At 46.7% G+C, this 12171-nt stretch overlaps 1 protein-coding gene across 1 annotated transcript; it reads left to right on the top strand.

Annotated features, from left to right (window-relative positions):
• Positions 1 to 1420: 1420 nt before the first annotated feature.
• LOC138807562 (meprin A subunit alpha-like) lies at positions 1421 to 11466 on the top strand (the record flags this gene model as incomplete). Its single annotated transcript, XM_069993321.1, has 7 exons — positions 1421 to 1538; positions 2802 to 2977; positions 5397 to 5618; positions 6401 to 6550; positions 8169 to 8384; positions 10074 to 10547; positions 11293 to 11466. Coding segments are annotated over 7 exons (1530 nt in total), but the record flags the coding sequence as incomplete, so codon positions are not given.
• Between the last annotated feature and the right edge of the window lie 705 nt (positions 11467 to 12171).

Raw genomic sequence — 12171 nt, 5'->3', positions numbered from 1 at the left:
TTTCTCCGATGTGTATTTTTGGTGCAGCATGGAGCAATTGTAGCCCTGTGGTTTTATTGTCTAAGCAAAGGTTATTTCTTTCATGGCCTTTATCTCATCTTATGATATCTACACTGTGGGATCTCCAGCATGGTCATAAAATAAGATTAAATATTAAGATTACATGAGATTACATAAAAATAAGGGCCAGAAAGTCCTAGATACAATTATTTGGAAAGATGGCCAAGGATTTTAAATGGAAGGAATCTAAATTTTAAGGCATTTAAGTTTTAAGATGGCCAAACGAGGGCATCACCTCAACGGTGTGAAGAATATGATTTAATTTTATAGAACACGGTTTAATTTTTAACTAGATCTTACCCTTCAACGAGTTGATGGGAGGAAAGAAGAAATGCCCCCCTAGTACAATCCGTCTCCAGTCCTCTGAAACACCCTCCCTCCTCCCCCATCTCTTATCAAGCCACACCAAAGCGTACACATGTTCGTTTGAAGGGAAGGCATCCAACCTTTGGCCGCCCACCCTCACAGCTGCGCATCTGTTGTTCCCACCTCTTCAGGCTTTAGGCTCCTGTTGCCATGGTAGCAAGCATGGAGAAGAACAACCTTTTCCAAGGCCATGAGTGAACAGTGCTGGCTATCGAGCCTGGCCTGCTGGAGCAATCTCACAGAGAAAACACCACTGCTTCTGGTGCTTGCAGAACCTGTGCATCCTCTTAGCTGCCCTCCCTGGGGCTGGAGGACATGTCTTTTTAGTCTGGGGCAAGAAATACAATCTTTTTTTTTTAGTGCTTCTCTCCAAGATACTTCTGCAAACAAAAAGCTAGAGTGGATCGCAAGCCTTTTTTTTTTTTTTTTTTTTGGTTCCGGTCATGGGCCTGAACTCTGGGCCTGGGTGCTGTCCCTCAGCTCTGCAGCTCAAGGCTAGCGCTCTACCACTTGAGCCACAGCGCCACTTCCGGCTTTTTTCTTTATGTGGTGCTGAGGAATCGAACCCAGGGCCTCAAGCATGCAAGGCAAGCGCTCTGCCACTGAGCCACCTTCTCAGCCCCATCGCAAACCTTTTCCACCTTCTTCTCTGCTGCGTGATTCTCCTTCAGCAATGCCCTCAACAATCCCTGTGTGAATGGAGGGAAAAAGAGGAAAGCTCCAAGTATTTCGTGATCCTATGCACACACGTGGCTTATTCTGAGTCATGTGGGCATTGTGGATTTAAAGGATGCTTAGCATGTTTCTCTCCCCAACTCCCTTTACAGTTTGGGTTTTCAATGATTCCCTTTCGATTTATTGAGCCCAAATTCCACAATGAGTGCTTTTCATTTCACGTAGTGGCATGGTTCTGTATAAACTCTACATTACACCCATTATCCAACGTCTATGTAACACACACTGACGCTCACTCAACTTGTCCTGACTTCCCCAGAGCTGAATGCAAAAGCAGCCATTCTGTATGCTTTTGAGATGTTCCACCTCAAGTCCTGTGTGGAATTCAAGCCCTACGCAGGCGAGAGCTCATACATCATATTCCAGCAATTTTCTGGGTAAGTCTGAAATATTACAGACTATGATCATCCTTCAGTCTTTTTTTCCTTATTAATAGATGTCAAATCCATTAGCACTGGGGTCTTTGATGGGAGCAAGCAGCGTTTTTAACTATTGGCCAACTCAGTATTGAATTGATTCAGCTCAGTATTGAATTAAATATGGACCCTGCTTCCCAATTTAAAGCCCATAGTGGCCTAATTTATGGAAGGCTTGTACTTACTAGTCAAGAGATGCGATTGGATGTACGTGAAAGATTAAAAATCATCAGGAAAGAAAGCAGCCGGCTCTCCTGTAAGGAACTTCAGGACTTTACCAGAAGTTTCCAAGGCAACTGGTTTTTGAAGGAAGTTTTGGCCATCCCTTCTTCCTCAGAAATAAGTTAGTGAGCGTGACATGTTCACAGCCATGGAGTTCATTAAGCTGCCTTTTTAGTGAAGTTGTCTTCACAGTTATAGAACTACATACCTACTCATTACAGAGTTTGGAAGTTTATTAAAACATGCAAGAGAAAATTTAAATCAACCGTCACTACTCAGAGACAATATTTTCAACCAAAGGCAATAATGTTTTTTTTTTCTTTGCTGTGACCTTTCGTCTCATGGACATAAAAAAGAATTCCAAATTTTACTCTTTTTCTAATCTTGATTTATTATTAGGATCAACTTGCCTCTACACATTGAATACTTTTTAATGGCTCATCATTTTTTAAAGCCTATATTACAGTTTCTACCAGAATGATCCTTGTGAAACAATTTCCATGTGAAACAATTTCCCTGTCAGAATGGTTAGAATATAAAAATGCTATGTAATTCCATGTTAAAGTTCATTAAAAGTTTCTGTCTCTAATTGGTGTATAATAATTGTGTGGTTTAGGAGGTGCTGTGTCCTGTTGGTGCATATGTTAACACTGTGTCAAAAATTAGCCAGTAGGTACAAACTTACAATTAGGCAGGAGAAAGAAGTCCTTGTATTGTATTATGCACCACATAACTACAGGAAACAAATTGTATTGAACCTTTCCAAATAGCTAGAAGGGCACGTATTAATATTTTTACTACAAGTAGTAATTTTTAAAAAAATCATGGAAGTAGAGCTGTGTCTCAAAGTGGTAGAGTACTGGCCTTGAGCAAAAGAGCTCAGGGACAGCACCCAGGCCCTGAATTCAAGTCCTACAACCACCAAAAATAAGTAAGTATATAAATAAAGATTTCTCTAGGGAAAACCAAAAGAACACAAACCTCCATTCCTTCTCTGGACAGGTGCTGGTCTCAGGTTGGTGACCTCCACGTGGGACAGAATCTCTCCATTGGTCTGGGGTGTGACTATAAGGCCATCATTGAACACGAGATCCTGCACGCACTGGGGTTTTACCACGAGCAGTCCAGGACCGATCGGGACGATTACGTGAACATCTGGTGGGATGAGATTATCCCAGGTGTGTATGGCACCGGCGTGGCTGGGTGGAAGTGGCTGTGGTTTTGGTGGCTGGTTGAGAACAGCCCTGGGACACCCCGACTGTGTGTGTGGAGGTGCTTTCTAGTCAGAGAGCCTGCAGTTTGCTTTCTCCCCGGATCATGCAGATGCAGGGTCCTCACTGACCCCCCCAAAAAGGGACTCAGTGAGTTGTGCATGTGGGTCCTTCCTGTGGGGATGGATGGAAGGTTTATCAGAAGCTCCTGCCATGTACCCATCGTTCTGCTAAAACTCTATAACTCTATATGTACTTTCCTGGCTTAAAGAGTAAAGTGCATTGGACCTCACAGGGCATGAGATGTATGTTTTTCTGCCCATGAACTGCTCTGTGGCTCAAGAAGGCTAGAGAAGGCTGAGATCATGACACGATGAGCCAAGGACACACTCGAGTTTTCTTGTGGGCTTTCCCCAATCACGAATGGGTATTGAAAACTCCAAACAGGAAACATCATTTGTTGAGCAGTTCCCACATATTCCAAAAATACAAGTTGGTGCTCTTTTTTAAGAAAGAAATAACTAATTCAGGGAATAGCAAATGTGTTAATTTGGGCAATAATTAATGAATAAAACTTTAGTCCATGAAATGCCTTGACGATGATCCCGCATGGCTGTGATAAACCAATACTCATTGCCTTGTGTTGACATTTATCTTATTATTGTATTTTATACTTCCAAGCAAAGATCTTGCTATGTAGCCTGGAGTCTCCTGGAACTCACTCTAGCTCCAGCTACCTCTAACTCACCAAGCTCTGGCTTTAGTTGCTGGAATGACAGATGGACATCCACACACCTGGAAGTATCTATTGGTCCTAATGTCATATGAGGGCTCATGTAGTACTTCATAGGTGATCCTGTAACTCCTGTTGCCTTGGAAGAACTGGTCAAACTGTAAAATTCAATATGAATCCAAGAAAACATTTCTGTGGAGCTAGCTCATTTTGAAGAAAGATGGTTTCCTGGTCCTCATAGAAGGTAGGGGCAGGGACGAATGAATGGCAGCAAAATCTCCTATGGGTTTTCTCAGCCCATGCACCTCCTAGCCCCTCACAGTCTGAAAATTCCATGACCGTGGAGTGGTGGAGAAAGAAGGAACTATAATCTATCAACACATAATCGATGAACAGGATGAAATCTACCTATATAATCCAAATACTTGATTCTCTGGACACTGAGCTACAGGCCATACCACATTGTGTTCTTTGCCTCCTCATCTAACCTAAAAACCTTTTTGAGAAGAGACTCTGTGTGTGTGTGTGTGTGTGTGTGTGTGTGTGTGTGTGTGTGTGTGTGTGTGTGCGCACGCGTGCGCACGTGCATGCGCGTATGCACACACACTATCCTAACTGGATAGTCAGGGTGAATAGAGGGAACAGAGGAATGGAGTCATAGGTCAAAGGACCGGATCTCTCTGACTGTGAGGCTCAGGGTGCGGATGGACTTTATCTGTATTTACCTACACTCCACAGTGTCTTCCCTTCACATCCCTGGAAGCTGGATTTCATGGAAATTTCCCAAGTCCTCAGAAAACACTCCCCTTCTTAAAGCAAACAACACTCACTATTTTGAGGCAGTTGTAGAACCCAGGAGAGTGTGCCAACCCATTTGCTAGTGCAATCTGCAGACTCGCTCAGCCGGGGCGTGATTTGCTCAACCCAAGCTTTTCCTCTTGTATCTTTGCTTCCCTATCTGTAAATTGCCCGCAATCAGCACAGTTTGGGATGGGACATCATATCCAATGAGGTCATAAACGAGGGCAGTGCGGTTCTCCAGGTACTTTGTGACTTTCATTTGATCTCTGATCCAGCTGACACAGTTTTGTCACCCGTCCTCAGTGAATCCCATACAAGCAAAGCCGTTTCTCTCTCCAAGTCTATCTCTATCTAGAGTTGTTGCTGCTCCCTGCCACTGAGGAAAACACGACACTTCTGAGCCTCGCGGAGATGGGTCCCGTATATGTATTTTTTGTGCATCTGTTATAACATAGATATTTTCTTCTGGCTGTTTGCAATTATTTTAGAATATTACATAACAATATTATTGTTGTCTTAATTATTAGTAATCATACGTCCTAATGGTATAGAGAGTATTCAGTATAAAATATGTTTGTGTGGTTTTTCATTTTGTTTGGTTTTTATGAAACAGAGTCTCACTAGGTAAACCAGGCTGGCCCCAAACTCATGGTCTTGCTGCCTGGCTCCTTTGAAAGCTGGGATTACAGGTGTCCATTTCATGATCAGCTTGTAAAATGTATGTGTATATATACTTAAATCAGAGATACATTATTCCCCTTGCAGACTCTCAGGATCCAGCCATAAAGGAAGGGTTGGAGGAAAATAATGGGACTAAGTGGGAACTATGGTTTTTCTTTTCCTCCCATCCAGGTTACGAGCACAACTTCAACACCTACGATGACACCTTCATCACAGATCTCAACACGCCCTACGATTATGAGTCTCTGATGCACTATGCCCCTTTTTCCTTTAACAAGAATGAAAGCGTCCCAACCATCACAGCCAAGATCCCCGAGTTCGACGCCATCCTTGGGCAGCGCCTGGATTTCAGCGCCATCGACTTGGAGAGACTGAACAGGATGTACAACTGCAGTGAGTCCCTCCCTGCGCCCGGCCCCGATGCCCTCGCCCGGGCCCTGTCATCCACCATACTAGCATCCCGACGTTTCCTTCCACTCCTCTGTCAGCTTCTGGCTGGGGAAACATGGAGAACCCTATCACCTTAAGTGTTCTGTCTAGACAAGAAAAACAAAGAATAGCAGTAATTAATAATAAAACAATAGCAACACTCAAATCATAGCAATAGTAATAAAATAGTCGCTACTGGAATGATTGGTTAGGAAAGCCAATTACACCATTGTGTTTCGTAGGGGTATTACAGCGAAGCAAAAACAAAAACAAAATGAAAACTAACTCTTTTCATGGAATGTCTTTAGTTCCCTTTCAAAGGGTGAATAATTATGTAAAGTTGAGATAGACAACGAGTTCGAAAGCATTTAGTAGCGTGGTGATTCCTAGAGGACTCTAGACCTATGAGGTAGGGTATTTTACGAGATGACCATCCTCATCTTCAGAGGCAGACTTTAATTCTGTCCTGCAGGTGTCTACAGTGCGCTTTGCAGCTGCACAGTTCAGGACGGGAGTGACCCTGTTCTAGACCTAAAGAAATCAGTGCCTGGCTGTGAGCTGGGCAGGCCGTGTCTGCATTGCCAGCTTCTCAGTGCTACCTGGGGCCTGTAGGATTTGCGGTTTAGAAAGCCTCAGGACAGGGGGCAGCTCCTCGTCCTCTCGTATCTGAAGGAGACCTCCAGGAGGTTGCGGTGGCTTGGGACACTCGGGAATGAATGCCTCTTGCTGTCCATTGTCCCCTGCAGCCAGCACTCATACGCTTCTGGACCACTGTGCGTTTGAGAAGACAAACATCTGTGGGATGATTCAGGGCACGCGTGATGATGCCGACTGGGCCCATCGGGACAGCGGCCAGCCTGGACAGACGGACCACACCCTGGGGGGCCGGTGCACAGGTGGGCGAGGGCTGAAGTTCAATACCTGGGGGTGGGGGAGCCTAGAGAGATCATGGCCACCAGAAGGTTCTGCTCAGAACATTTATCCTCAAAGCATGACCATCTGAATAAGGACAAAGAACGCTGCTGTTTGTATCTCAATTACCAACTCAACTAAACATACAAACAAACAAAAATCCAGGCTCTGAGTATGAAAACGAAAGGTATGTTTCAGCAATGACTAAACTGATAGAGGCAGCTGCTTGCTAAGACACGATGATGTAAATAAGAGTAATATCTCTACATGTGTGCTCTCCCTCCGACAGAAATAAAATGCCAGCCATATAGAAATAGAAGTTTGTTGTTTGTTTTTGTACTGTTTCTGTGGCTTAAACTCAGGGCCTGGGCACTGTCCCTAAGCTTCTTTTGCTCATGCTCTATCACTTTAGCCACAGCTCTACTTCCAGTTTTTGTTTTTTTGGTAGTTTATTAGAGATAACTGTCTCATGGACTTTCCTGCTCAGGCTGGCTTTGAACTATGATCCTCAGATCTCAGCCTCCTGATTAGCGAGGATTACAGGTGTGAGCCACCAGCACCTGGCCTCCTGCAGAGGTTTTATACAACTAGGAGACTGACTCTCTCTTGAAGTGAATCTCTAATCCACACCAGTTAATTCAGCACAGGAAATAGAACTTACCTCACAGAGACACAACACTACCATATATTAGTTGCAGCGTAGGTTTCTTGTCAGTAGAGGTGTATGTTTCAAGCCTGGGGAAGGAAGCTGATCGAGAGACAGGAAACTAGGAGTTGCCGTAACCTGTGCTCTCAGGATTGTCACAGGAAGATTGCAGAGACTGGCCTGGGGTGCATAGTAGACCCTGTGGAAAACAACAATAAGAGCAGGGGCGATGGGGAAGCAAGAGCTTAATCTGACTGAACTATAATGCACGCATGTGCAGAACACCATGGTGGAACACCTCATGGGAGCAACGCTTGCCATAAATGACAGAAGAATCAATCAGGCTGGGGGGGAGGGGGATGGCTATGAACATAGTCCTTGCTATGTATATATGAACATTGAACAATGAGACCTGCTGGAATTGTTTGAAGGAGAGCGGAGGATGGAGAGGCAGAGGATGCAGAGGCTCCCTTGATCTCCACACCATGTATGATTATACAGACACCATGGAACCCCACTAATAGACGCTAATTTAAAATGTTAGACACCTAAACAGAACAAAGACATAGAGCCAGATGCTTGTGGCTCACGCCTGTCATCCTAGCGACTCAGGAAGCTGAGATCTGAGGATCACGGTTCAAAGCTAGCCCAGGCAGGAAAGTCCATGAGACTCTTAAAAACACTAGAAAATTGGAAGTGTCCCTGTGGCTCAAGTGGTAGAATGCTCGCCTTGAGCTGAAGAGCTGAGGGACAGCGCCCAGGCCCAGAGTTCAGGCCCTATGACCAACACCAACAACAAAATGACATAGGCAGGCAGAGAGAGAAGGGGCAGGTGGCGGCTGCCCTCAGAGAAGTGTTTGCTGGCAAACATTGATGTTGCTGGGGAGGGTTTTCGCTTTGGGCCTGGGCACTGTCGGGTGTGGAGACGCGATCTGAACGCGCGCCCCTCTCCACAGGTGCCGGCTACTTCATGCACTTCAACACCAGCTCCGGGGCCGCAGAGGAGGCCGCCCTGCTGGAGTCGCGGATTCTTTACCCCAAGAGGAAGCAGCAGTGTCTGCAGTTTTTCTATAGGATCACAGGAAGCCCTTCAGACAGACTCACCGTGTGGGTCAGGAGGGACGACAGCACAGGCAGCGTGCGCAAGCTGGTCAGGATGAAGACGTTTCGAGGTACGCGACGTCCACCAAAGGCTCAAAGCCTAAGACAGAGCTTCCCTCCCTCCACCATCTCCTCCCGCTAAAGCCTTCTGCCTCTGTCTTCTTTCCTCCTTCTCCTTCTCCTCCCTCATCTTCCTTCCTCCTCCTCTTCCTTCTCCTCCTCCTTCTTTCCTCCTCCTCTTCTTTCTCCTCTTCTACTTCCTCCTCCTCCTGTCCCGTCTCCTTTTCCATTTCCTCCTCACTTTCTTCTCCTTCTCTTTTCTCCCTGACCCTCTGAAATTGATAATAGCACCTGGCAAGTTGTACCAGACAAATTTAAACATTCAAGCGCAAGGAGCACGGAGAGTTTCAAAAAGAATTACATCTACTTTCGTGCACTTTTGTGCAAGGACAATCAGAATATAGAAATCCATTTTCCCCAGTATTTTGAAGAACATCAGGGCCAGGAGGGGGAGAGAGAGAGAGAGAGAGAGAGAGAGAGAGAGAGAGAGAGAGAGAGAGAGAGAGAGAGAGAGAGAGAGAGAGAGAGAGAGAGAGAGAGAGACAGACAGACAGACAGACAGACAGACAGACAGACAGACAGACAGACAGATAGAGAGACAGAGATAGAGAGACAGAGACAGAAAGAGACAGAGACAGAGACAGAGAGGAAGAAGGGAGAGGGGGAGAGAGAGGGAGGGGAGGGGAAGAGAAGGAAGAGGAGAGGAGAGGGGAGGGGAGGGGAGGAGAGGAGAGGAGAGGAGTAGGCAGAGATTAGAAGGGAAGGATAGAAGGAAGTCAAGCTGAAGAGTTAAGTTAATGACCTTAAGAGTTTTCCGTATCTATTACAGAAAACGGAATACCAGCATTTAACGTGCTGTGCTGAAGGAACTGGAAAGGTAGTTGTGATGCTGGAGGAGATGGCGGCTGACTGTATAGGTCAAATTCACTTCAATCACTTTCATGCCGCCAAGTGCTGCTTCCTGTATTTTTCAAGGAGTCAGCATGAAGTCTTAATCTTCTTTTTTTTTGGGGGGGGGGGTCTGGTCCTGGGCCTGAACTCTGGGCCTGGGCGCTGTCCCTCAGCTCTTCAGCTCAAGGCTAGTGCTCTACCACTATGAGCCACAGCGCCACTTCCGGCTTTTTTCTTTTTGCTTATGTGGTGCTGAGGAATCGAACCCAGGGCCTCATGCATCCAAGGCAAGCGCTCTACCACTGAGCCACCTCCCCAGCCCCAAAGTCTTAATCTTCTAAGGCAGGTGGCAGGATTGGAGATGGGATGGAGATCCTGTTGACATTCTTTGGATGTGGCGAAGGCTCATTCATAACTGCACAAAGAGACAAACTTGTTTTTGCTCAAGGTTAGCGCTCTACCTCTTGAGCCACAGCTCCACTTCTGAATTTGGTGGGGGTTTTTTTGGCTCTTATTTATTCTGGTGATTAATTAGAGTCTCACCGACTTTCCTGCCCAGGGTGTCTCTGAACTGTGATCCTCAGACCTCAGCCCTGAGTATCTAGGGTTATAGGTGTGAAGCCCCAGCGCCTGGCCAGAGTATATCTTTTTAAAACTGTTTTTTCCTTCGAAAGCTACACACCCCATCTGCAGTAATACCTCGCTCCCAGGATTGTTGTGGGGATCGGAGGAGATAACTGATACCATCCTTAGCACTCAACAAATTGTGGCCACATTTGCCTGTCACCAGCCTTATTCTCTGTCCTCAGGAGACTCGGACCATCGTTGGAAAATTGCCCACGTGACGCTAAAAGAAGAGAAGAAATTCCGTTACCTTTTCCAGGGCACAAGGGGTGACCCTCAGAACTCGGCTGGGGGGATTTACCTGGATGATGTCACCCTGACGGAGACTCCCTGCCCCACAGGGGTGTGGACCATACAGAACATCTCTCAGTTCCTTCAGAGCGCCGCTCAGGGGGACAGGCTCCACAGCCCCCGATTCTACAATTCCGAAGGCTATGCCTTTGGGGTGACCGTGTACCCCCGTGGCCGAGTAACCTCTGTGGACCCTGAGCACGTGGGGCTTGCATTTCACCTGTGCAGCGGGGAAAACGATGCCATTCTCGAATGGCCGGTGATGAACAGACAGGCAATAATGACCATCCTGGAGCAGGAAGCCGATGTCAGGCACCGGATGTCCCTAAGCTTGATGTTCACTACTTCTGAGTCCCATACGTCTCCAGGTAAGAGATGCTCATGGCCTCCGGCTTCTGTGTCGGTCTATGTGTTTCTCCTGACCTCCGGGTTAAGGGGTCAGACACAAGTCAGAACTTGCCCTCGATGGGGAAGGTCCACCAGCTACGGTTCTAAACTAGATAGCTAAGAGGAACCCAGCCTTCATATGCCCAAACCCCCTGCGGACATGTCACCGGGGCTGGAATGTTAAATTAAAATTTTCAATCCCATCTCCTCACTTCTTTCCTAAATGCCTTCATCCAGGGTCTTTTGAGGACCTCTGTCTGAGAGACTTAGCTCTAAGCACTCCATGGGCTCCCGCTCACTGAGCTTAGTTCCTTGGGAAGGCAGATTTGGCTCATGGGTCATCAGCACCCAGTGTGCTGGGTTCTCTTCCAAGCTGATGTTCTGCCTCTGAAAATATTACTTTATGTGGACACGGCCTAAGAAAAACTTAGACCAATTGAAAATGGGCAAAATGTGATTTCCAAAGAAGAGACTTACGCCTTAAAATGAGGCAGGTGCTGTCCTTCGTCAGGGCAGTGGCTCCCAGGGCCCCCGTCGGCCCCGGGCGCTGGTACCCCCCCTTCTTACCTCCCAGGGCGGAGTCCTAAGCTCGGCTGGAAAAAGTAAACCCCATGTGTTTTCTTTCCTGATTATTATTAACCAACGAAACCCTAGCTGTTCATTGAGGCCGCCGGGAGAGTGAAGTACAAACGGTAACGTGGTTTTGCATCACCTGTGTCTTCACAGCCATAAATGGCTCCGTCATCTGGGACAGGCCTTCCAAGGTGGGAACCTACGACCAGGACTGCGATTGCTTTAGAAGCCTGGACTGGGGCTGGGGTCAGGCCATCTCCCACCAGATGCTGAGAAAGAGGAGCTTCCTGAAAAACGACGACCTCATCATCTTCGTGGACTTTGAAGGTACTTTCCCTGCGTCTCCAGGCCTGAGTCCCACAGGTGCCAGAGCAGCTCGGGGCCGAAAGGGCCGTCGCTGAGGATGACCTGGAGAAACCATGGCAGGAGCTGTCTTGTAATGCAGTTTCCAAGGACCTATGCTATCTCATTTCATTTTATTGTTTTACATCAATTGCTTAATTGACACATACAAATCAGGGTACGAGGTGGGTGGGTTTTTTTTAAAGCAATTTACTTGTCTTTAAGTAGTTGCACAGAGGAGTTGCCATCCAACAAAGCAGTTCATGAACACTGGGTGTCTCCATGAATGTCCTTCCCACATTCTCACCCTTTCCCGCCCACCCTTCCTCGCGCTCTTCATTTTGAAGGAGGTCGATGGAATGCTTTTGGCCATTGCGTATGTACGCAATGCACCCTGATCCGTGTCACCCCTTCCACATTTCCCCACGCACCCCCTCCCTCATTTTTCTTAATTTTGTGGCATATATACAATGGATTGGTGGGAAGATGGGAGAAGGCAGCCAAGCGTTCCTTGTAAACACCCCAAAATCAGGTGGCTGTGTTGATAAGCGAGTTCACTTTTTTGACCCTCAAACCTCCATCATGCCTTTGTGGCCAAGCCCATCATCTTTAACTGCTACCCAGGAGACTTAAGATGTGATTGTTCGTATCCGCCGTTCTTTTGGTAACTCATCAGCTAGGACGGGCTGG

The sequence above is a fragment of the Dipodomys merriami genome, unplaced genomic scaffold (assembly GCF_024711535.1).
Source record: "Dipodomys merriami isolate MVZ:Mamm:240054 unplaced genomic scaffold, mDipMer1.0.p SCAF_4201, whole genome shotgun sequence".
NCBI classification, from domain to species: domain Eukaryota; kingdom Metazoa; phylum Chordata; class Mammalia; order Rodentia; family Heteromyidae; genus Dipodomys; species Dipodomys merriami.
Note: the sequence above shows the minus strand (reverse complement) of the source record. Positions and strands in the feature narration are given on the sequence as shown.